Here is a 27,238-nt window from a genome sequence, read left to right on the forward strand (position 1 = left end):
ACAAACAGAAACCAATGCTCTCAGTTTAGGAGGTAAGAAGTCCAAATTCAGGGTGCCAATTTTAGTGGAAGCTTTTCTTTTCCTGTCATCTCTGGAGCAAGGTCCTTGCCTTCTTTCAGTATCAGTGAGCCTGGCACACTTTGGAGATTTCCATGTGTCTTGATACCAATCTTCCCCTGCGTCTAGATGGTTTCCAGCCCATGGAACCTGGGTTCAAAACACACTCCACTTGGGGGTCTTCTTTCTTGATGGTATTGCAGTCCTTCATTTTCTTCTCACTGCTTTCTCCCTTATAAGATTAGAGATGATACCAGCTACACCCCAGGGAAATTCCCCCTACTTTGGATAATGGCTATGACTTGAGTAAGTGTATTCTATGCAACCCTAATCCCTTCGCAATTGATAGCCTGGTAACATCTGATGGGGATGATTACACAATTACATAACTGGCAGATACAATTACATAGCCAACACATCACTAAGACTCATGTACTAGCCAAGACATATTTGCAGGGGAACAATTCAATGACCAAATAAATGTTTTTTAGGTAGTGGCTTATTGGCAGGGGCATGCAAAAGTTTAAGGAGAACGATTGTAGCATGGAGCTATAACCATAATTCAATGTCAGACTCTGATACTGATAACAATATGGCATTTTCCATGTTTCAATATCATCTGACAAGGCTAATGTTTGGTTTTTCAAAATTTTTGCTTTGGTCTGTTAAAAAAAATCTATTTACTTCATGAAAATAATTTTCCTAAAGGAACTTTCATTGTTACTGGTGATATGATAGTTGCAACAATGAATTGGAAAACAACCTGTCTAGAAAGTGTATCAGCAAAGTTGATGACACGTCATTCAACTGATGTTTTTGAATTTTGTTTAATTACAACATTTCAGAAGGGAGCAATAAAGCACGGAAAATATCTGATACCGAAGCCCCATTCATAATAGTGTCGCCTAGAAGTTTAAAATCCCCTTTATTTCTACAGCATGCAAAAACCATTAATTTCTCTGAAAACATGTGGCATCTATATAAATACTCAGTGACTTTTCTTTAGCAAATACTTAGGATCTATTAAAAGCAGTTATTTCTGCTTGTCTTGCAGAGGAAACTTCAGAGAATGGCTGGTTTTTAATAACTTCAGTAAATGTTGTAACATCATCACTAGCTGTTAAGGAGAGTCAGGAGACAGTTTTAAGTAGAAACTATCTAATTTTATACCAGGGCTTGTCGATAACTTTCCACAAAATCATAATGAGTCAAAACTTGCACAGTGATGTATACACACCTTAGAAAGAACCATCATTTTCATGAGTTAAGGAGAGAAGAGCAGCTAGGTTTAAAGCACCCTCTGTGTGTAGTCTAATGTTTGAGGCAGCTGAGAGAACTAACTGCATGGTAGGCGAGTCTACAAGCAGATAGATGTTGTGTTTGTGTAGAGAAAGAATAAAGTACATATACAAAGTGTGTCCAAACTCTGTCTGCAGTGGTTTCTACAAATTTCTCAGTGGTGTCTGCAACCCCGAGGCAAGGCTGCAGAGAGCTCTAGCTACAATGGTTAGCTGCAGTCTGTAGTGACCTTCAGACCTTCATGTTTCTGTGCAAGATATCTGTACAGAAATTTTGTGTACAAATAAAGGAAAGTTCAAATAATAGGGAATCCAAAAGCAAATTTATTAATGAAGGCCACTTTTAATTTATTTATGACCTCTTGATCTCATGAGGTCAGGTGGGAGGAATAACACTGGTATAAAAGGTGACCATTAAAGAAGGGTGGTGAAGGATCCGTGCTCAGCCACAACCACATGTCACAGTGTCATAAAAAGCAACAACCCTGTTTTGTTGTTGTTGTTGTTCTAGAAAGCCTACTTTTCTATTATAATTATAGTCAATAGTAATATCTACTGCAGAAATCTGATAACTTAATTACTTGACGGAGGGATGGAATAGTCATAAGTTTTCTTTAGAAATTTCTCTTCATCAGGTAAGTGTTTAAATAAAACTATACTGTCTTCAAAGCAGAACTGTTGAGAGGTGGAGCAAACCAGTAGAACAATAATAATAATCATGCAAGTTTACTTGGGAATTGCCAAATCTGAGAAAAACAAGTGGGAAATTCAGGAAATAGAATCAAAACATAATGGAATTTTTCCTAAAATGTTTTCAAGTCTCCTTATAGTTAGTTGTTCAAAATACAAATGAACAACTCTAAGCTTTCAGGATCTATAAGGATTCTGAAAATTTCACTACAAATATCTATCCCAGTGAAGTAGTCACATCAAGGAGGTTACTAGAAAGTAGCAAATGTGAGTTAGGGATAATTTCAAATCTAGGAATAACAATGTGGCTGATTGCACAGAGAAGTTCTGAACAATTATCCAAAATATTACTTGGCTTTTTAGCTAGGAGAACAAGCGTGTTCCAAGGCCTAGTGCAGCTGAAAACTTTACCTTTTGAAGAAAACTCCTGAATAACAGGAGCCAGTCCTTCCTTTGCTTCTCATTTGAGTGACAGCTGGGAAATCTTTGGCAAGCACTTAGCTATGTCTTCTTGAATTGTAATTGGCTCATTGGTCAAAACTTGGCCATGTTCCAATGAAGTTGTAGCCTACATAGTTCAAGAATTTGAGGGCTTTAAGGGGGAGAGAACCTGATTGATCAAAAACCATATCAGTGGGTGCCCACCTTCCTAACACAACCACTGAAGACAAACGTGTGCATAAGCAAATGTGGTGAAGAAAGTTAGTGGTGCCCAGCTATCAAAAGATATAGCATCTGGGGTCTTAAAGGCGTAAAGATAAACAAGCGTCCATCTAGCTGAGAAGCATCAAAGCCCACATGGAAGAAGCAAACCAGCCTGTATGACCACAAGGTGCAGAAGGGACCAGTTATCAGACATGAAAGAACTAAAAATCATGTCAATGGAAGTACACCTCCCTGATACAATCAATGAAGACAAACATGTGCATAAGCAAATGTGGTAAAGAAAGCTGATGGTGCCCAGCTATCAAAAGATAAAGCATCTGGGGTCTTAAAACTCGAAGATAAACAAGTAGCCATCTAGCTCAGAAGCAACAAAGCCCACATGGAAGAAACACGCCAGCCTGTGTGACCACGAGCTGTCGAAGGGATCAGGTATCAAGCGTATCAGGGACCAAAAAAATCATATCATTGAAAATGTGGTGAGTGCAGAGTAGAGACTCAAAGCCAAATGGTAGTCAACCGGACACCCCTTCCTGAAGGGTTGTGGGGAGGAGCTGAACCAGGGAGGGCAGGGGAGCAACGATGAAACATATAACTTTCCTCTCGTTCTTAAATACTTCCTCCCCCCCCACTATCATGATCCCAATTCTACCTTACAAATCCGGCTAGACCAGAGGATGTACATAGGCACAGATAGCAACTGGAAACACAGGGAATCCTGGACAGATGACTCCTCCAGGACCAGTGGTGAGAGTGGCGATGACTGGAGGGTGGAGAGAATGTGGGGTAAAAAGGGGGAACTGATTATAAGAATCTACATATAGCCTCCTCCCTGTAGGAGGGACAGCAGAGAAGGAGGCAGGGGGAGACATTGGACAGTGTATTATATGACAAAATAATAATAATTTATGAATGATGAAGGGTTCATGAGGTAGGTGGGAGGGGGGGAATGAGCAGCAGATATTAAGGACTCAAGTAGAAGGCAAACGTTTTGAGAATGATGATGGCAACAAATGTACATATGTTCTTGACACAATGGATTGTGATAAGAATTGTATGAGCCCCCAATAAAATGATAAAAAAAGAAATAAATAAAAAAACATATATTTTTTTCATTTTACTGGGAGCTCTTACCGCTATCATACCATGCCACAGTTCAGTCACATCACGCAGTAGTGTGCAATTACTACCACAGTCAGTGTCAAAACTGTTTCAAATGTTTTCTTTCTTCTTCAACTCCTTGATATTAGCTCCCTATTATCCCCCCTCTCCAAACTCTTATTAGTATTTATTTATTTGGCCACTTCTTACGCCATCATCCAATGTATCCATTCACATGATTCTGTTGTTGGCTCCCCTAGAGTGGGGGTTATCCAGTCATCAATACTATCAGTTCTCCCTGTTCCCCCTCCCCTTTGTTGTTCCCCCTTCCCTTTGTTGCTTCCCTGCAGCCGCTTGTTTAACTTCAAGCCTTTAAGACCCCAGACATTATATCATTTAATAGCAGGGCATCATCAGCTTTCTTCACCACATTTGCTTTTGCACACAGTTTTGTGATTTATCATTTTTTTTTTAAAAAAAAAGTATAGTAAGGGTTTGCATAAGACAAACATAAGTTTGTATCTCTAAGGTTTATATTTGGGGCAAGCTCAATAATATTGCTCCCTTCTCATTAAATTGCAGATGACAATTTCATTTAGGTAGCAAGTATCTCCTAAAAAATTAACAGAAGTGTTAAGGAGGGAGAAAAAAAGGATACAAATCCTCGGTAGGTCCCAGGAAGATTGACACTGGCAAGGAATGGCCTACAGCTTGCTCTTGGTTAGTCACCCATAAGTTTTGAAATTTTGTTACTCACACAAAGACTTTTGTAGGCAAAGGGTGTTAATAGAAAGTAGGGTGGCTCCTCTATCAATTAAAGGTGGTCAGACTTTTCTGTATGGACGTAGTTGTTTCACCTTAAGGGGGAGCACCACCGTTGGAAAAGTCCCGGATTGACGCCAGAGCACTTTCGTTGTAAATTAGAGGTTTGAAAGATTTATGTTTATTTTTTACTTAAAATATGCATTTTCCCATTAGTTGTGTGTGTGGGAGGGGTATTGTTCATTTTTTACAATAATGGCAAAGACCAGCTTTAGATCCATTGGAGGATTTAAAGTTTCTTTTTTTTGAGTTCTTGCAATTATAATTGCAGACACATCAGTATATTAACTTTTGGGTTTTTTCTTTTCTAAATTTGAGGAAGTCTGAGAATCAAAATAACCAACTCTGCAAGAAGGGCTGCTTTTCAATGTAAAGGGTGCCTTTTTTTGTCACAAGCTGAAATTTCATGTTTAAGACCAAATATAAAAGACGTATTAGGAAAAAAAAAGATGTATTAGAACCTGAGTCAGCGATCCAAGATTCAAATGTTCATCAAAACCATGCTCATCGCCATTTTATGCACAAGCATACATCATTGGAAGAAAAGCCTTGGGAATGGTTTCAAGAAATATTTTGCCCATCTGCCAGGCATCCTCAAATAATGCAGTAGTAGTTTTACCCATATCTAGAGCTATCCTGTTTTTAAGACTTTTCCTTGCAGCATATTCTAGCCATAATTGGACCAGTTAACATATGGATTAACTGATGTAAATCTGGATGCCTGGCTCATAAACTTCAAGAAGAATATTAAATTCCTCAGTAAGTTTCTCCCATGATTTTTTTGGAAAATCTTTAACAGTCCCATGCAATTCTGTGCAAATATAAGGAACAAAGAATACACTAGGATTATTAGATTACCTGTTGTCTGTTCTGGGGTCTGTAGGGTGGAATTAAAAGGGCATCCCAGGAAAGGACTTTTAGATTTTCAGTGTCTTTTGAGGAGAGAAGTTACATTCAGATACAGTATTAGCAGGAGACTAGGACAGGTAACAAAGGTACAGACTTGGAGTAGGTGGTGGGTCATAAAGAATGTTTACAGAGCTCTGACTTTGTAATTTATTTTGTTTAGTTCCTTTAGAAAAGTACCCAATGAGGAAGCTGGTTTCTATCTTGATGTCTCTAAGAGACCTTCGGGTACCACTTGTAGATGACCATTCCTTAGGCATCTCATTGAATCTGTTTACTGTGGGAACATTTATTTTCTAACTTTTGGTAGAGAAACTCATCTGAAAAGACCAAAGTTCTGACAGAAAGGTGTATGAAGGGAGATAATGGACAGTGTAAGACATGAAATAAAAAATAATAATATATAATTGATCAAGGATTCATAAATCTGGGAGGGCTGGGGAGGGAGGGGAGAAAAGAGGAGCTGATACCAAGGACTGAAATAGAAATAAATTGTTTCAGAAATGTTGATGGCAGCATACGTACAAGCGTGCTTAATACTATTGAATAATGGATTGTTAAAAGATTTGTAAGAGCCCCGCAATAAAATGATTAATTAAAAAGAAAACACCTAAGGTAGGCCCTTTGCTTTCCAGTCAGAAGGAAGTTCTGGGAGGGCGGTGATATACAATAATATAAAATAAAAAGATCAAAGTTTCCCCCAAGTAGCTACTGAATTGCTAGACTGCCTTGAGTCAGCTCAGGCCAAATGAAGCGGAGCAAACACAGTAAGGGAGCAAAATGTTTGCTCATGTAACAAGTTCTCAGAGATAAACTCAAGACCGCTCTTAGATTTCACATTCCCCATTTTCCAGATTTTCCACTTGTCTGTCAGTTTGTCTTACTGTAGTGGGAAGTGTGTTGCTGTGATGCTGGAACGATGTCACTGGTATTTTAAATGCCAGCAGGGTCCCCTGAAGTAAACAGGGCTCAGCGGAGCTTCCAGACTGAGAACAGACAATGAAGAGGGACTGGGCTCCCCACTGCGGAGGCAGAATGCAGAGCTTTGAAGCGCCGTAAGACACTGAAAACCTAAAATAAAAAATAAGCAGGCAGAATCTTGTCAGAGATAACGATGGAGGCTGGGTCCCTGGGTTCCAAGGTCACTGGAAATATGACTGAAGAGCAGCTGATTCCTCTGAGGGGAGTTGACCTTGGTGATGTGCGTCAGATAAAGCCTTGGGGAATGGAGACTTCAGGATCTTCATTTGCTGACAGAGCATGACTCAAGGTAAAGAGAAACAGCTGCTTCAATCTTCTAATGATTACAACTGGGATGTGCAAAGTGTGGATTTAGGAAAGCGGCCAAAAACGAAGTGGAATACACGAAAATTGATATTCTAGGCCTTAGTGAGCTGAAATGGACTGGTACTGGCCATTTCCAATCAAAAAATCAATAATTTACTGTGCCATAATAGCACGACTGAAAGAATGGTGTGCCATTCATTGTCAGAAAGGATCTTGTTAAATCCATCATTAAGTACAATGCTGTTTGTGATAGGATTATATCTATCTGCCTTTAATGAAATACAATCAATAAAAATATCATTCAGCTTTATGCACCATTCACAAGACTAGTGAAAAAGACACTGAAAAATTCTACCAATAACTTCATTGGAAAATTGATCAAATATGCAATCAAGATGCATTGATAGTGGTGTTTGGAATGCAAAAGTTGGAAACAAAGAGGAAGGAGCAGAAGTTGGAAAATATGGACTTGGTGTAGAAATGAAACTAGAGGTCACATGATAAAATTTTATAAAACCAATGGCTTGTTCATAGAAAATACCTTTTTTCAACTGTACACATAGACATCCCCAGATGTAACACACAGAAATCACATGGACCGTATCTGTGGGAAAACACGATAGAGAAGATCAATGTCAGCAGCTAAAACCAGACCAGACCCCGACCGTGGAACAGAACATCAATTGCTCATATGAAATTTTAGGATGACTTAGTTATCCAGGAGCCAAAACAGGATGCTGAGTCTATCCCACCTGAATTTCGAGAACATCTCAAGAACAGATATGCCGCATTGAACACGAAACACACCCGATGAGTTGTGGGGGGACCCACAAGGCCATCATACATGAAGAAAACAAAAGGCCATTAAAAAGACAGGAAAGAAAGAAACCATCAAAGTGAATGTCAGAAGAGACTCTGAAACTTGAGCATTTTGTCTCCCATAGTTTTATTGGCACTTCATCCATATATTATACAATTCAATAGTTCAATCATTATCAAGAAGAGTTGTACAATCATTACCACAATCAATTACAGATTTTTTCTTATTCCTTGTGCTGATTGTTATTTGTGTAATTATTTTTTAATTGTGGCACAAATATATACAAACAAGCGTTCTCCCATTCAACAACTTCTACATAGATAATTCAATGCCATTGACTATATTCTGAGTGTGTATAGCTACATTGGCATCATTTGCCACATTAACGCACCGCCATTCATATAAACTCAATGCCCCTAAGCAACAACTCTTTCTCCTCCACCCGTGGGAACAGCAGGTCAAGTATGGGTCCTTTCCTCTTCTTTTGGCTTTTTAGTAATTTTGATGTATTATTCACACATCGAGCTTCTTTAGTCAAATTGCTTTTCAAAGGAGTTTCCATGCAATCTTCATTCACGTGAACAACTAATATCATATCTTCCTGTTTACTGGATCGTCTTAACTTTAGGTTCTCTGCTCTATTTGTAAAATGTGCACGTTTCCTATGCAGAAGGGATGGTCTTGCATTAGGGGCATGAAGATTAGGTTATCTTTGCTTTGATAAAGTGGCCATTTAGAGGGGAGGATTACAGAATGCCTCTGCCATCATTAGCCCTACTTAAGTCAACACTTCAACACTTGGTTGCTTCGCATCTCTCTTCTAAAAGACATTGAAAGCAAGAGAGGCCAGCAGACAGAGAGGATGCTGAGAGCCCTTAGGAAAGGACAGGCAGGAGCAGAGCATGTCCTTGGAATTCAAGGTCCCTGCCCTGGGAACCTTCTGGATGCAATGAAACATGGATGCCAAGACACCTGGAGATCTCCAAGGAATTCAGGAACTCCAGATGTGGAAAAGAGGCCAGTCCATTCCCTTAAACCCAACTGAAACCCATTTTTAAAAGCCATGCCTAAATTTCTCTAAACTAAGTTAGAATAAACACTTCTCTGTAAAAACATAAATAAATAATAATAAAGAATGTGTTTACATCATCACAATCAGTTCTAGTTCTTCCTCCCCCTCCTGAATTCATTGTTTGCTCCCCAGTTCCCGTCACCCTCCCCAACTCCCCGCCCCCGCTAAGCTATTGCATCAGAGATTGTCTCTGTGCAGCTACTCCTGTGCTTCATCAACCGGGAAAACTAACAGAATCAATAAAAAGTAAAAACAAAAATGAAGCAGAAAGAAGAAAATAATAATAATATAAAGATAAAAATAGAGAGTAAAAGAGAAAAGACCACCAACAATATTTTTAAAGCCAGAGAAGAAATTTCTGTCATGGAACAAGTGAGAAATATTTGAGCCCAGAGCAAAATTCAGGTTGGGCTAAGAAGAAGTCAACTGACTAAGTGTCATATTACACCATGGTTCAGTCCACCATGATCAAGTTTACAATAATCTCTTTCTGAGAGAAAACCTGTTTGAGTCCCTTGCCTGTGGCTGCAGGGGATATGCCAGGGGCTTAATCTGACCAGATATTCTGCAGATGGAATAGGCAGACTGTCCTCCATAGTCTTCCACAAATTGGATGTTCACAATTTAATCTCTGATACCTTTCTCTTCAGATTATTTGGATTCTGTCATTGTCATATTTGGATCACACAGAATGGTGTACTTCCTTGATGCAAACTTGGGTCAGGCCTCACTTAGATAGCTGCTCTTTGAGTAGAAGCCTTTAAGAATCCCAGACGCTATTACAATTGATGGCCTGGCACCATCTGATTTCTTCACCGCACTCTGCTGTCCACCCAGCACATAGAACCAGGTTTTTCCTCCCCTTCGGTTTCCTATAATTATTGTTTAACGTTTGATGTGCGGTTGCTCCTCCCCTTTTACCCCCCATACCTGCCATCAGAAACACCAGTGCTTCCTCTGAAATGTAGATGTCCCCTCCCCTGGTTTAACTTGATTTTCCAGTAAGGTTCTGCTCTCACTCCTGAGGAGGGCCTGCTGCTTTGTCACAGCCTGTCTCAGTGTTGGATGGCAGCAAGTGGATGGCCATCGTCCTTTCCCTCCCCTTAAATGAGACCCCAGCCCATGTGAGGGCTCCTCTTTCCAGGGAGTTCTTATGAAGTGCACATAAGTGGGTGGGGGGAATGTATGGTTCAAGGCCAGTAGGCATTCTATCCCTTTGTTTGGGAATTTTTCTCTAAGATTTGTTTAAGTGGTGTTTCTCATTATAGTATTGCACTCATACAATATTTGTCTTTTTGTGATTGACTAACTTCACTCAACATGATGGTTTCCTTCCATGTCATGTGCTGTTTCATGATTTTGTCACTGTTTTTTAGGGGTGCATAGTATTCCATTGGGTGTATGTACCATAGTTTCTTTATCCATGCTTCCACTGTGGGGCATTTGGCTGCGTTCAGTTTCTTGCTATTGTGACCTGTGCTGCTATCAACATGGGAGAGCACACTTCCATTTATGGTATGTCTCTATTTCTTTGCCGTATATGTCTAATAGTGGTGTGGCTGGAGCTTATTTCAATTTCCATTTGCTTTAAGTATTGCTGTATCATTTTCCATATAGGTGTATGCATTTACAAGCCTACCAACACTGTATACCAGTTCCATTCTCTCCGCAACCTCTGGAGCATTTTTTGGGTTTGTTTTCTCTTTCTTTAATTGGAAAAGCAGAGTCAGTGTGAGGTGGTATCTCATTATGGTTTTAATTTGAATCTCTCTGTTGGCTAGTGATCGTAAGCATTGTTTCTTAGCCATTTGTACTTCGTTTTGGATGAACTCTCTGTTTATGTATTTTTCCCACTTCTTATTTGGGCCATTTGTTATTTTCTTCTTGAGCTGTTTGTTATAGAGTTTTGTAGATTTGGGTAATTAGATCCTCCTCTGATGTGTCCTTAGTAAATTTTATCTCCCAATCTGTGGGTTCTCATTTTACTCTTTGATGAAGTCTGTTCAATGTGCATCAATAACGTCATTTCAGCGTGTTCCAGTCATCTATTTTGTCTGCCTTGTGTGTGCTTCCTTTATTATATTTGGTTGTCCATGTTTGCCCCGCATCAGGGCTCTGAAGTCTGTTCCGGTTTTCTCCTTGATAATCTTGATAGCTCTGGAGTTTACATTTAGTTCTTTAATCCATCTTGAGTTTATTTTTGGACATGAGGATAGAGATGGGTCTTGTTTCGTTCTTCGGCAAATGGAAATCCAGTTTGTCCACTAGCATGTGTTGAAGAGGCTGTCTTTGTCCCATTGGACATCACTTGGTCCTTTGTCAAAGATGAGTTCCCTGTAGACTGATGCATTTATGTCTGGATTTTCTGTTCTGATCCATTGGTGTGTCTCTCTCTCATTGTACCCCAACCAGGCTCTTTTGACTCCCGTGGCTGTGTAGTAGATTTTTAGGTCAGGTGGTGCGAGGTTTCCTACTTGATTCTTCTTTCTAAGAAGTTCTTGGCTCATACTGGGTCTTTTTCCCAATCATATGGACTTGGTAGTTTTTCCATTCCTCTAAAGAATGTATTGAGGATTTGGATTGAGATTGTGTTGTATTTGTAGATTGTTTTAGGGAGCATTGACATTTCCACGAGCACCGGATAGATATTGTTTCACTTATGTGGGTCTATTTTTTGACATGTTCTGTATTATTTTTAAAAGGTCATTTAGGAAGTCACTTTTTCCAGGAACCAGGTAGTTTGCAACCATTGTTTGTGAAAAGCATACTGAAGACAGCTCCTGATACAGTGTTGTATTACTAATGCCTGGGGTCAGCACAACTTCGCTAAAGTGTTCTTTTAAATACTTTTAGTGGGGCTGTTACGTCTCTCATCACAATCTATGCATTCCTCTAATGTGCCACGCACATTTGCACATATGCCGTTATCATCATTTTCAAAACCTTCTTTTCCCACTTGAGCCCCTGATAGCAGCTCCCCATTTCTTCCCCCTCCCTCCCCTGCCCACCCTCCCTCATGAACCCTTGATAAATTATAGATTATTTTTTCTATATCTTACATTGTCCTCCATTGCCTCTCAGCCACTTTTCTGTTATTTGTCCCCCTGGGAGGAGGTTGGAGGTTGATCCTTGTGATCGATTCCATCTTTTCCCCCCACCCTCGCCTAATTCTCCTGGTATCACTACTCTCCTTGTTGGCCCTGAGGGGTTCATCTATCCTGGACTCCCTGTGTGGTGGGTTCTTATCTGTGGCAGTGTGCATGTTCCAGTCTAATCTGATTTGAAGGTAGAATTGAGGTCATGATAGTGGGGGGAAGGAAGCACCAAAGAACTAGGGGAAAGTTGTGTGTTTCATCAGTGCTATACTGCACTCTGACTTTCTCATTTCCCCCCTATGACCCCTCTGTGAGGGGATGTCCAATTGTCTACAGATAAGCATTGGATCTTCACTCTATGCCCCCCCCCCCATTCATCTTGAGTATGATTTTATCCTGGGTCTCAGATGTCTTATACCTGATCCCATTGACACCTCATGATCACACAGGCTGGTGTGCTTCTTCCATGTGGGCTTTGTTGCTTCTCAGCTAGATGGCCGCTTGTTTATCTTCAAGCCTTTAAGATCCCATCAGCTTTCTTCATCACATTTGCTTATGCACCCATTTTGTCTTCAGCGATCATGTTGGGAAGGTGAGCATCACAGAATGCCAGATTGTTAGAACAAAGTGTTCTTGTGTTAAGGGAGTACTTGAGTTGAGGCCCAATGTCCATCTGCTACCTTAATTTTTAACATATAGACATGAGTACATAGCTCTATTCATACACACACACACACACACATACATGTCTGTATTTAGGCCTCTATAAATGTCCTTTGCCTCCTGGTTATTTCCTCTATTTCCTGTTTGCTTCCCTCTTGTCCCACCATCATTTTCAGCCTTCATTCTGGTTCAGTAATTCTTCGCTGCTACATTACCCTTGATTGAGCTCCACTAGGCATCCTACGGCCTTCCTTCCACTGATTTTAGTTCATTTGTTGTTACTTTGTCCCTTTCCATCCCTTTGTGTTTCTCCTGTGTGCTCTAATCCGATGCACCCTCTCTGCAAGCTTTACCCTCAGTGCTGTCTTCTGCAGTGCATTCTTCTGAGGGGTGGGGGGTTGTCCACATAGTCGGGATTAGGGCCGGCCCTACAGACCTCTCTATTGGTTCCCTGCATTCATGTGGATCTTTTTTGGTTTCTTTTAGTAAGGTTCTTTAGTTTTCCCTGGTCTTTTATTTGTTTAATTAGATTTATTCCTAAGTATTTCATCTTTTTTACATGGTTTTTGTAAATGTTATTATTTTCTTAATGCCTTTTTAATAGGTTTCTTAGCTGCTATACAAGAATCTGGTTGATTTCTATTGTTAATTTTGTAGCCTGCTACCTTGTTGAAACCCTCAATTGATAAATTTGCTCTTAATCATAGATTAGCTAAAGCAAGTGGAAGAAAGGATGAAGTCAAGTAGCTGAATAGAAAGTTTCAAAGGGAAGCTCAAGAAGACAAAATCAAATATTATAACAAAATATACAAGGACCTAGAATTAGAAAATTAAAAGGGAAGAACATCCTCAGCATATCTGAAACTGAAAAAACTCAAGAAAAATTCAAACTTTCAGTTTCAAGGCAGAAAGATTCTAAGGGCAAAATATTAAATGATGCGGGAACCATCAATATAAAATGGAAAGAATACACAGAGCCACTGTACCAAAAAAAACCTAGTCAACATTCTACAATTTCAAGAGGTAGCATATGAGCAAGAACCAATGATGCTGAGGGAAGAGGTCCAAACTGCACTGAAATCATTAGCCAAACTCTAGGTCCCAAGAATTGATGGAATACCCACTGAAATGTTTCAGAAAGCTGAAAAGGCACTGGAAACACTCACTCATCTCTGCCAGGAAATTTAGAAGCCAGCTACATGGTCAACTGACTGGAAGAGATTCAGACACATGCCCAAAAGAAAGGGGACCCAGCAGAATGCCCAAAGTGTAGAATGACATCATTGGTATCACATACAACTAAAAGTTTGCCAAGATCACTGAACAGCAGGGAAGTGCCAGAAGTTCAGGCTAGATTGAGAAAAGGGCATGGAATAAGGAATATCGTTGGTGATGTCAGACGGATCTGGAACCAAATCAGAGAACACCAGAAAGACGAGTTTCCTTGACTCCTCAAAGGCATTTTACTATGTAAACCCTAGTAGATTGTCAACGACCTAGAGAAGAAAGGGAATTGCAGAACACTGCATTGTGTTCATTCAGAATTTGTATCTGGATAAAGAAGCAGTTGTTCAAACGGAACAAGGGTACACTGCATGGTTTAAAATCAGGAATTTGAGTCAGGGTTATATCCTTTCACCATACCTGTTTGATCTGTATGCTGAGTAAATAATAAATGAAGCTCAATTAGATGAAGAAGAATGTAGCATCCATATTGGAGTAAGGCATATTAACAGCCTGCAATATGTAGATGATACAACCTTGCTTACTGAAAACTGGGAGGACTTGAAGCACTTGCTGATGAAAATCAAGGATTTCAGCCGTCAGTATGAATTACAACTCAATATAAGGAAGACCAGCATCCTCACAGCTGTACCAATAGGTGACATCATGATAAATGGAGGAAAGGTTGGAGTTGTCAAGGATTTGTTCTTACTTGGCTCCACAATCAATGCCCATGGAAGCAGCAGGCAGGAGATTAAAAGGTGTGTTGCATTAGATAAATCTGCTACACAAGACCTCCTTAGAGTGTTGAAAAGCAAGGATGTTACTTTGAGGACTAGGGTGCACCTGACCCAAGTCATGGTATGTTCAATCACCTCGTATGCATGTGAAAGTTGGACATTGAATAAGGAAGATTGTAGAAGATCAATGCATTTGAATTGTGGTGCTGGAGATGAATCTTGAAAGTACTATGGATTGCTAAAAGGACAGATTGATTTGTATTGGAAGAAGTAAGGCCCCAGTGTTCCTTAGAGGCAAGTATGGTAAGACTTTGTCTTATATACTTTGGACATGTTGTCAGGAGAGACCAGTCCCTGGAGAAGGACATTATGTTTGATATAATGGAAGGGCAGCAAAAAATGAGGAGGAGTACGACCACCCCAGAATTCAGTGAAACCCAGGTGACATTACAGTCTGGAGCACATTACAGATCAAGAGACATTACAGTCCAAGGGACATCTAAAGGAACTGGTGGTTTCGAACTGATGATCTTTAAGATCACAGTGCAACCATGTAACCACTATGCTACCAAGGCCCTTTAACTAGCTGCTATCAATTCAATTCCAACTCCTGATTACCATATATATGTCAGAGTAGTGATCTGTAGGGTTTTCAATGGATGCTTTTTCACAAGTGGATCACCAGTCTATCTTCCTAGGCACCTCTGAATGGGTCAACCCCCCCAACCTGTTAGTTGGCAGCCAAGCACACTGACCATTTGCAACACCAAAGTTTTCCTAAGCAAATGGCATAATCCACTGCTGTCCAGTTGATTCTGACTCATAAGGACCCTATTTCTTTCTTTTATTTATCTATTCAGTAACAGTTTTATTGCCTTATGATTCATAATTCAATAGTTAATTATATCCAGAAGAATTGTAACAATCATCCCCACAATCAGTTTTAGAACATTTTCTTCATTCTTGTATTCAGTATTATGAACTACCCATTTTCTCATACTTACAAGGAATCATTAATCCAGTTATTGTCTCTATAGATTTACCCATCCTGGATTTAATATACAGAAAAGCATTTTTAATACCTAGCAACAATAACAAAGTAAAGCAAATAAAAACTTCAATTTAAAAGAAAGCAGAAAACATTAAAAACTATTTTAAAATGTACAATGGATCATTAAGGGAGATCAAATGATAAGGTGATAAGCTTTTCAGGAACCCCGATGGTGTACTGGTGACTAGTACATTGGTATACTAGTACACTATAGATCATTGGTACTAGTACACTATAACTCATTGGTGTACCAGTACACTATAGATCACTGGTATACTAGTACACTACAGATAATTGATGTACTGGTACACTATAGATCATTGGTGTACTAATACACTATAGATCATTGGGCTGCTAACTGCAGGCTCAGAAGTTTGAAACCGCCAGCTGCTCCAAGGGAGGAAGACAGGAACTTCTACTCCTGTAAAGAGTTACAGTGTTGGAAAGTCAGCATAATCCACTGTTGTCAGGTTGATTCCTGCTCATAATGACCTTCCAGGTCCGAGTAAAGCGATCCTTCTGTGACTGTGAGTCTTCATGAGAGTAGACAACCTCATCTTTCTCCCACAAAGCAGCTGATAGATGTGAATGCTGACCTACTAGTTAGCAGCCCAGTGCTTAACCCCTGCCCCACTTGGCTCCTTGCAAATGGCCGAGTGGTTTTCAAATACAGCCAAGATCTCCCACAAATGCCTGGGCCCATCGTTCAGCCTTTGGGTACCTCCTCATCTAGGGGGGCTTGTCTGGTCATTTAATATTGTTTAAAATATACAAATAATTGGCATACATTTAAAGATCTCTTTTGGTCAGTGTGAGTCAATGGAAATTAATGTTTTCAAACTTTTCTAGACTGATACTAGTAAACCTCTTAAACAGCAGTTCTCTCAGCTACTTATTCATTCATTGGCTTAGTTTCATCTTGAGCAACTTCAGACAAGGAAGCCTGCTGTTCTAAGAACTAGTCACAGAAGCCTCATATGAAATCAAGCTGAGGGCAGGTCTCATGGAAGGGGGCCCGGCCCTTACTGCACCATCTTCACAATTGCCGCCTGCCTCTTGTGGGAAAGACCTAGAGTTCCTTGATCACTAGGTACTCTCTTGTAGTTGTCAGATAGATAGATAGATAGATAGATAGATAGATAGATAGATAGATAGATAGATAGATAGATAGATAGATAAGCTTAAAGAAGGACAGGTTTTATTCAAAAATAAAAGAAAGAGGGGACTACTGCAATAGGGAGAAGAGTCTAACTAGACAGTCAGCAAGGATTCAAGAGCCAAGAGAAATGGATTTTTATTTTATGGAGACCAAATTGGTCAAGGCTAGCAAAATCCAGCTGTGAGAACCTGGGACGATTCATGCTGAGGCCACCCTATTCTCCAGGTAGTACCCTTAACGTGGGGTACTTATGGGCTTGGTGTCCATGGGTGGTGCAGACGAGCTAACACCCTGAACTGCTAACTGCAAGGTTGGATATTTGAGTGCCTCTATTGTTATTGAACACACAGTCATGGTACCAAAAACAACGAGTTGTCATTCCACCATTTCAAGAGGTAGCGTATGAGCAAGAACCAATGGTGCTGAAGGATGAAGTTCAAGCTGCACTCAAAGCATTAGCCAAAAGCAAGGCTGTAGGAATTGATGGAACACCCATTCACATGTTTCAACCAGCGGATGGGACACTGGAAGCACTTGCTTGTCTCTGCCACAGAGTTTGGAAGACAGCTACCTGACCAACTGACTGGAAGAGATCCGTATTTGAACCCATTCCAAAGAAAGGTGACCCAACAGAATGCTCAAATTATAGAACAATATCATTACTATCACATGCAAGTAAAAGCTTTCTGGAGATCATCCAAAAACAGTTGCAGCAATACATTGACGGGGAGCTACCAGGGGTTCAGGCCAGAATCAGAAGAGGATGTGGAACAAGGGATATCATTGCTGATGTCGGGTGGCTCTTGCTTCAAAACAGAGAATACCAGAAAGATGTTTACTTGCATTTCATTAATTATGCAAAGTCATTCAACGGTGTGACTCATAATGTACTATGTATAACCTTGAAAAGACTGAAATTCGAGAATACTTCATTGTGCTCCTGCAGAACTTGTACATGGACCAAGAGGCAGTTGTTTGAACAAAAAAGGAAAAGAAAGCATGGCTTAGAGCTAGAAAGGTGTGCATCAAGGCTGTATTCTCTCACTTTACTCATTCAATTTGTATGCCGGCAAATAATCAGAGAAGCTGAATTATATTAAGGAGAAGAATTATATTAAGCATGAGGATTGGAGAAAGGTTCATTAACAATCTGTTTTATGCAGATGACACAACCTTGCTTGCTGAAAAATGAGAAGGACTTGAAGCACTTGCTGGTGAAGATCAAGGACTGCAGCCGTCAGGATGAATTACAAACACAATGTAAAGAACAAAAGCCCCACAACTCACCAATAGGTAGCACAATAAATAGAGAAAGGATTGAGCTGTCAGGGATTTTGTCTTGCTTGAATCTACAGTCAATGTTCATGGAGGCAGCATGAGATCAGAAGCCATGTTGCATTAGGCAAACCTACTGCATACGACCTCTTCAGAGTGTTGATGAGCAAGTATGTTACTCTGAGCACTACCCAAGCCACGATAGCTGTTGCATAGGCATTTGAAAGTTAGATATGAACGAAGAATGGATGCATATGAATTTTGGTGCCAGAGAAGAATATTAAAAAGCAGACACTGATCTATCTTGGAAGAAGTAAGGCCAGAGGGCTCCTTAGAGGCAAGAATGGCAAGACGTTGTCTTATGTTCTTTGGCTATATTGTCAGGAGAGACAGATTGTCCTGCAGACATATATGATCCTTGGTAAGGTGCAGGGGGAGCTAAAAAGCAGAAGGCCTCAAGGAGATGGGTTGCACAGTGGCTGCTACAATAAGCTGCAGCATAGAAACGAGTGTGAGGCCGGCACAGGACTGGGCAGTGTGTACTCTCTCGCGCGTGGGGCTGCTATGAGTCACACCTGGCTCCACAGCATCTAGCAACCACAGCCCAGCTCCTTGAGGCTTCCTCTGTGGGACTGCTCTTCTACTTCACCAAGCAGGAGGACCTTTTCCAGGCACAACGCTCTCCTGATGACGTGTCCAAAGTGTATGAGATGAACTCTGGCCATCCTTGCTTCTTCTTCTTTTTTTTTAATTAGAAGATCATTTTATTGGGGACTCTTACAACCCTTGCTACAGTCAATACATGGATTGCATCAGACATGTTTGTACGTATGTTGCCTTCATTCATTTCTAGACATTTGCTTTCTATTGAGCCCTTGGTATCAGCTCTTCATTTTCCCCTTCCCTCCCCACCCCCCCCAATACCCTCTTGATAGATTATAAATTGTTATTTTCATATCTTACGTCGACCGCTGTCTCCCTTCCCCCATGGTTTCTGTTGTTCATCCTCCTGGAGAGGGGTGTATGGTAATGAGTCGGTCATTGCAATCGGTTCCCCCTTTCTCCCTCCCTCTCCCTCCCCACCCTTATCCCTACCCTTCTCATATCGCTATTTTTATTCCTATTCCTGGATTCCGTGTGTCTTGAACCCCCCTCTTTTCTATACCTGTGTACATGCTCCAGTCTAGTCTGAATTGAGAAGCCGTACTGGGGTCATGATAGTGGGGGCTGAGAAAGCCTCAAGGAACCAGAGGAATATGGTGTGTTTCATCGATGTTTTACTGCACCCTGGTTGATTCATCCCTTCCCTGTGGTCCCTCTGTTGGGGGATTGTTCCATTATCTACAGATGGGCTTTAGGTCTGCGCTCCGCACCCCCACCCCTCATTTTAGACAATATCTTTTTGTTTGTTTGTTTGTTTTGTGTCTTCTGATGCCTGTTACCTAGTACCAATGACTCTTCATGATCACACAGGCAGTGTGCTTCTTCCATGTGGGCTTGTTGCTTCTCTGCTAAATGGCCACCCTTACTTTCAAGGAGCATTCTGTCTGTACGTCCTTCAAGGCAGATCTTGTTTGTTCTTTTGGAAGCCCCCGGTACTTTTAATATTCTTTGCCACCACCATGATGCAAATACATCTCTAACCCCTTCATTCTAATCCTGAAAAGTCAGCCACTGGAAACCTCATGGAGTACTTTTCTACTCTGACACCCAGGAGTCACCATGAGTCAAGACACATTTAACGGTTTACTGGTTATATGTTGAGAATTAGCCAAAGCTCAGAGACTTGGGGACAGGAGTAAAACTTCCCCGTAAATTGGTTATTTGCATTTTGTTTTTGATTGATCAGCGAGAAGAAGCAATTCAGTTACTCATGTATGAGGCAAGGGATGGGTGCTTTTCATAAGTAAACCAGGGGGCATTAATGCATCTGATGTAAACACTGCCTGGTCCTGCGACATCCTTGCAATTGCTGCCGTGTTTGAGCCCGTTGTTGCAGTCATTGTATCAATCCACCACTTTGAAGGTTTTTCTCTTTTCCACTGACCCTGTTTTATCAATCATCACATACTTTGCAGGGACCGATCTTTGCAAAGTGTATGAAATGAAGTCTAGCCATCTACACTTCTAAGGGGCATTCTGGTTGTACTTCCTCCAAGACAGATTTGGTTGTTTTTCTGTCTGTCCTTGATACTTTCAATATTCATCACCACGATAATCCAAATACATCAACTCTTCTCTAGCATCCTTCATTCACCATTCAACTTTCACATGCAGTGTGAACGCTTGGAAATGCCATGGCTGATCCCTATTTATTGGGATTTCAGGATAATGAGAAACATCAAACATGTGTCTGCCTTCTCTGAAAATTAAATATGGACCTGCCAACTGGTGTGAGCCTGCCAACTGGTGTGAACCTGCCACTGGTGTGAAGTGCTGGGAAGGAGCCCTGAGGCACCGTGAGAATACCATCTACTGACCTGAAGACAGTCGGAGGGTCTCCCCGAGGAAGATGTATGCTAGTTGTGTTAAAGGCTAATTGGGGGAACTGGAGGGAAGAAGGAGGCACAGTACGTGCACAGGCGCTGTTTGTGAGCCAAAGCTCCGAGGCTCTGTCCTACCCTTACATAAGGGCGACTCTCTGTTTTACATGCCTTGCCCAAACTAGCCGGCGGTATTTCCAGAAGTTACCACAGAGTGTTCTTCTTTTATTTAAAAAAAAAGTGTATTGTGAATGAGGTGATGCCTCACAGAACCTATCACCAGCTTTACGCTCAAGAAGTCATGCACAGGCTTCTACGCATTCATCGCAAGCTCCTCGGTGCACCCTCCTCTCTCCCCCTCTCCTGTGCTTCCTCCTCCTTCCCTGCCCCTCCGAGCTTCATCCTGGGGCACATGAGCACAGCTGACACGCAATGGTGCATTATTCTATCACAGGAGCGGGTTCCGCTCCAACCTACACGGTGCTTGAGGATGAGACTTCAGGATAGATACCACCAGTCTCTGACCAATGAGCCTCGTCTCTTTCGTGATTTTGAGTTTGTTCCACGCGTTTATCCCACTTTATTCAGGACGTTCTGAAGTGATCCTTTTCAGAGAAGTTGGTGGTGGTAGCTGGGCATCATCTAGTTCTTTCAGCCTCAGGGTCATGGAGACTGGTATTTGCCTGGCTCATTATTACATCCGACTAATTATTTCCATATATATTTCTATTTTCATCACTCTCTTTTCCTCTGGACCTGGAAAGGAAATTTTTGTACCTTAGATGGCTGTTTATAGTTTTTAAGATCCCCGTCATTACCCGATAGGATGAAGAAAATTGCCTGTGTGAACTGTGTTGTGCCAATTGACTGTGGCATCCCTGGAGACTGTGACCCTGGTCCCCAAGCCCAATGACCGATTCCCTCAAAGGATATGGCTATGAATAAAAAATATTCATAAGTTGGCCTCATATATGCGGTGCCACATTCATTTGCCGCAAAATCTTTCTTATCGGTGGGTATACTCTCACGCTTCCTTCGTGTCTGTTCAGTGTGTATGCCCATCGAAGTCTCTTTTTGTTCCTCCGCACTGTTGTAGGATTGTGTATACAGAAATAGTTTCCTCCATTGCCTTAACTCTTGCACCCCCCCTAATGTCTTACCTGCCCTGTCTTTATCATTTTTGTCCACCTCCCTCTTGTCAACATTACCTTCTCCTTCACCCAAGTTAACACCTGTCTACCCCCAGGAGTTTTATTGGCAGTAGCAAGATGGTGTCCACAAAGTTCCAGGTGGCCTGGCAGGGGTCCCTGTGAATCTGACAGCCAGGTCCAGTTCCCGTGGTGAACACAGGGGGTCCTCGACGCAGAGAACAGTGCCTTCCATCCGGATTGCCCTGAGCCAGGACCCCATCAGGGAATTAGGCCCCTGCTTGTGCCCACGCCAGGCAGGCACCTAATGTTCTTCCAGCCGATGACCATCTGGCCTAAACCCTCTGACCCAAACCAAAGCTGTTATTTAATGGACTATTAAACCAAAGGAAAAGGGCTTCCCATATTCTAAAAGGACCTGGGACCAGACGTCGCTTGTTTCTGGGGATGAACAAACAAGTTTCCATGTGAATTCATAGTAACACTTAGATGCAGCCACACCTGACTCTCGGTCGGAATATTCTAACTGGGGACTAACGCACGCAGCTGGGGAAAGAAGTCTCCACTCTCAAAAACCAGGGAATGTTGTCCTGAGCGTTCCAACATCCTTACACAACCCACTCACCCCACGGTCCTGAGTGCCTCTGAGCGGTGTCCTGACAGCCCATGCTAACACCTTGCTCCCTCAAGTGTGACCCAAGGACCAGAACCACTGGCACTCTGGGGAGTTTGTTAGAGTTTGGACTCCCAGAAGTCACCTCAAACTATTCATAAACATGTTAATTAAGGTTTGAGGAGCAGGTATGCTGAAGATTTGGGACTCCCACACATTGGTATTCAAACTTTAGCTCCAGTAGCCAAGTGGCTTAGAGGGCATTCTCAATTTTTTTGTGAGCTTCAATACTCTCATTTATAAATTAACATTAATGAAACTCTCCTCACAGATTAGAATGGCATGGAATCAAAGGCTAATATATCTGGAAATTAAGCATAGATTTGAGATTAAGGTAAAGCTTAAATTCCAGCACACTGTACCACATTACTAACTACCTCTAAGCCTCAGTTTTCCCCATCTGTAAGTGGAAGTAGCAATATCACCCACCTGTTGTAGTGACTACAGTTATGCAGCTATATGAAGTGTCTGATGATAGTGATGTTTGTCAAATTCTTCATACCATCAGGTGAATCCTGACTCATTAATGACCCTAGCTTGCCTCATCTTTCTTACAAGAAGTGACTGGTGGATTTGAGCTTCTGACTTTGTAGTTAGCCATCCAACGCTTACCCAAGGGCTCCTTGGTGCCTATTAAAATGTTTATTTCCTTCCCCCTTGGCTATTAACCCATCTTTAATCACTTATTCTTGATATAAGAACACACATTTATGAGATGACAGATTTTTTAATGACTTTGGATTTTATATTTAAAATCTTGTAAATATATAACATCCAATACAATTTAAATATGAATGTGGGTGATAACATTTATTGAAATAATTAAGTTAACTGATATAAGATTGTTCCATAAGACTGAAAATGTATGGTCACCTTGCTATAAACATAAAAATATTATATAATAGCTCACCTTCTGAATACATCTTTGCATACAAGTTCAGCTTCCTTCCATTCATCCCAGTTTTAAATGCCATTTTGTCTCAGGGAGCCCACATGAACACTTCTGAGACACTGGGACTTTGGGATGTTTGGAATGAGCATGCTACCTAGACATGTTAAGCACCTTTGTGTTTCTATTAAGATCCAATCATGGTCGAGCATGTGTTTGCTGTACTCAGAATCTCCTGTATTTGTTGTACTGTGTTTTAGGAACCGGTTCTTTTAGGCATGGTTTTGCTATGGTCTCGGTTTATAGATTATTATAGAGACCAACCCAGACACAAAATGACATTGGCTTATCATTGGGTAGTTCAATGTGAGTATCTAGTGAATTCCTGTACTTTAAGATGAACTTGGATTCGCTCCCTAGGAACAAGCAGGTGGCAAACTTTGAGGGATACTGAAAAAAAAATAAAACAAAACCCAACAACCCAGATTCATCTGGATCCTGCTTGGAGAAGGAGAGCATTATTCACAGGATGTAAGGGTGACACCCCAAGGCAGGATTCCCTGATGCTGTTCCCCTCTAGGACTGTCCTGACACTGGATCACAGACTTTTCACCTGAGCTCGCTTCCCTCTGTGCTGTCTCTGGCCCTTCCAATGCCTTCTTCAGCAAATTGTCCCCTGTAAGGAAACCAGGATTCCCTTATTTTGTTTTTTGGTTATTTGTCCCACTTTTCTCTTTCAGAGGACCGCTGCCAAGGTGACAAGTCCATGTTCTGTAGGATGGAGGTCTTATCTCGCTACTGCGCTATCCCAGGCTATAACAAGCTGTGCTGCCAGTCCTGTAACCTGTACAACATCAGCAACATGCATAACTTGGATAACAGGACAGAGCCACCTCTTGGGAAGAACAATGACATTGAAGAGCTCATGCCCACCCTTCCAGTGCCCACACTAGGCACGGAGGTTCAGTCTTCAACAAGCGCCCCCCTTGCGGTCCCACTCAACATCTCCAGGACCAATGCCACTGAGGATCTCCCAGAGACCAATGCTGTAGATGTACCTTACAAAATCCACGGCCTGGATGAAGAAGTCCAGCCGCCCAACTTAATCCCTCGACGACCGAGCCCCTATGAAAAGACAAGAAACCAAAGAATCCAGGAGCTCATTGATGAGATGCGGAAGAAAGAGAAACTCGGAAAGTTCTAATAAAATGGAAAGATAGCATCAATAGCATTTTTTTCTTGCTTATAGAAATATTCCATGTGATAAAAAAATCCTGTGTCATGAAGATAAAGTTCAAATTCTTGATTCAAAGAGGTTTTGAGGAATCAAAGATGGGGATGATATCAAAAAAATATGCAAATGGACTAGCACGTGTATTTCCCCACCATGAATGGTCTAAATCCTGTATTGCCAATCCCCAAGAGGGTTCTGAGTGTTCAGTGGAGAGGGACAGAGGTTCCTAAATTTCTAGCAGTGAGGAGATAGCAAAAGCATAGCTCTGAGAGAGAAAGCAGTACGTTTCTGAGCAGTGCTTAGGAAGTCATCCTTTCCTTGGCAATGACTATGCTGTAGGTCCAGAACATTTCCGTCAAATCCCCAGACCAAGGAACAAAACCAGAAGGGACTGGTGATTGATCGATTGATTGAATAACTGACCAGTTACCCAGAGGAGTACAATGGAGTGGAGCTTGTGAATTGCCTCCAGGTGACGAGGATAAGTATGGTGTCCAGTCAGGCGCTGTGAGCAGCCTGAGACCCATAGTTTCCAAGGCTAGTTGTCAGTTCCAGCCACGGCTGCCCTTTGCAGATACTCTGCTTTTTCAGAAGTCAAAAGTATAGATTTCCGTGTGGAAACTTTCAAATGTTAAAGTTCAACTTAAAATATTTTAAAGGGGGTCCGTTCTGGGATAATGTGAGAGTCTAGAACCACCAGATTGCATCCTCTGGCTCAATGTCGGCTTAATGCTGTTTTGTTCATTAAGGACCTAAGAAAAGTCATCTGACTTGTTCTGTGTATGAACATCTTATCCAAATTTGAGCTCGACAGCCGTCTATTCCCCCCCCCCCCCAGTAAAGTAGCTAAGAGCATAAGCATAGCTTGAAATAATGGGCTGTTTTCTGCGTCCAGAGACTATAGAGTAGAGCTCCTCTTAGACTCGCAGGAGCTCCCTCCACATCTCTATCCCTGGCCAGGTCTGGTGGAAAGCCCCAACCCTCTCTCTCCTCTAGTTGGCGCGGCCTCAGACTCCAGATCTCCTAGAGGACTTGCTGCTCCCAGGACAGTCGATGAGTGAAGGAGGGATGCCTTCAGCTGGGGAGTCCCATGAGCGACCCAAGTCTCCCGCCCTGGAGGGGTTGGAGTGTTGTCACCAGGTGTCAAACCAACGCTTCTGAGACCCTGCATTTTGGAGGTGGTTTGCTCCTGAGAAGCAAATTTGCTTGTGGAACCCATTGGGAGTCTCCCCCTCTCCAATTGGACCCCTACTTTTAACCCTTAAGGGACTCCACTTTCCAGAATCCAGCAATGAACTCCAAGATACCATCTCTGGTGAGAGGCAGAGAGAGATGGGAGAGACAGGCGGGTTCTTCCCTTTTGTTCTTTCCAAACTCTGTTTACCAACTTCGATTTTCATCATAACAGTGCTTGTGAACAGGATGTAAAGTAGAGAGAAACAAGAGCAGAGCGGAGGGTGTATGGGATAAGCATGGTTAATTTTTCGCTCTTATTACACCAATGTCTTCTGAACATGCTTTTTTAAACTTCCCTGAATTATAAGACCCTGGGGGCACATTAGCTCCTTGGACAGAACTTGCTGACACATAATTCTAAAGCTTTAGATGTTCAGAAAATATATTCTCACCAGTCATAGACTTTAGCACCTTTCTTTCCCATTATATGGATGAGAACATAGAGGCTCAGGTACCATAATGGCAACATTTATTGAGTTTTGAAGTACTAAGTATGTATGTTTGTTGGAACATGCATACGTGGTTGAGTCTGTCTTTGTAGTGTAAGGAATGAGTGAAGATGTAGGAAACAGTGAGAAGACTTCTTAAATGGACGATTAACTCCTAAAGTGGCGAATTCTTCTAGGGTAACAATAAGTACATGCCCCTGTTCCACCCCCACTCACCCCATGCACAGCTGCTAAAACTTTCCACACAAGCCCACACACTATCCCGGTGTCTCAAAGGAGCTTGCAGGCTCCTAAGACCAAAACTGGAGACACACTTCAGATTCGCTCACTGTATCATCTCCTAGCACTTTTGCAATCCTTCCTGTCTGTAATTAGGAAAGGGACCACACTGTTGGCCTTATTTGTTGAGCTGGTACTATTCACAAAGTCAAAGACTGAACATTTCACGCTTGGGCCCTAGAAGGTGTCGGGAATTGAAGACTAACACTATCCCCACCTGTCGCCACCAAATGGATTCCAACTCAGAGTGACCCTGTAGGACAGGGTCTAAGTGCCTCATAAGGTTGCCAAACCTGAGCTATTCACAAAAGACAACTGCCATCCTCTTTCTCTGATAGAGTAGCTGGGGATTCCAACCACTGGCCTGCCAGTTAATAGTCACGCATTTAGCCATTGCACCACCAAGCCCTCTTACAGGACTAACCCTCGCCAAGTGGCAGCACTTGATTTACCCAGCCAGGCAGCAGTGGGATGGGAATACTTCCTTCCCCAAACCCAGAAAACCAGGGGTTCATGTCTTGGGGCCTGGGAGCCTTAGGGGAGAAGCACATTTCCATGGTTCCTTCTCTTCTACTCCGCATAGAAAGGTACCGCTAGGGACTGTAGGCTAGCTTACCCCGGCCTCGAGAGTCAAAGTCGGTGCTTAGGCTACGCATCCAAGTTCTCCAGATGGTCTTCTGAGGTCTTCGTCCAAGACACACAGAGTTCACCTGACTATGAGGAACTGTACAAAATAGCCTATGATATTTGGGGACCAGGTGTGGCGTCGCCTTAGAAATAGGCCTGATCTTCCAAAGCCAGTTTCTGTGTCTAAAGTGCTCCTGGAGCTGGGAGGAAGTGATTGGTGTCACTTCTGACACCCTGTGGAGACAGAGGCCTCTTCTCTTCTGCAGCAGTGAGAAATCAACTGAGGGACCCAGAGCC

At 41.9% G+C, this 27,238-nt stretch overlaps 1 protein-coding gene across 1 annotated transcript in view; it reads left to right on the forward strand.

The window, feature by feature from the left end:
- The window catches only part of ADAMTS2 (ADAM metallopeptidase with thrombospondin type 1 motif 2), a 335,165-nt gene extending 309,181 nt beyond the window's left edge, over positions 1–25,984 (forward strand). Inside the window, exon 22 of the mRNA XM_075542120.1 lies at positions 23,857–25,984. Within this exon, the coding sequence (XP_075398235.1) occupies positions 23,857–24,320 (464 nt within the window). The 3' untranslated portion in view covers positions 24,321–25,984. The remainder of the gene's footprint in view (positions 1–23,856) is intronic.
- The last annotated feature ends 1,254 nt before the right edge of the window (positions 25,985–27,238 follow it).

This window comes from Tenrec ecaudatus, chromosome 2, assembly GCF_050624435.1.
Source record: "Tenrec ecaudatus isolate mTenEca1 chromosome 2, mTenEca1.hap1, whole genome shotgun sequence".
Lineage (NCBI taxonomy): Eukaryota > Metazoa > Chordata > Mammalia > Afrosoricida > Tenrecidae > Tenrec > Tenrec ecaudatus.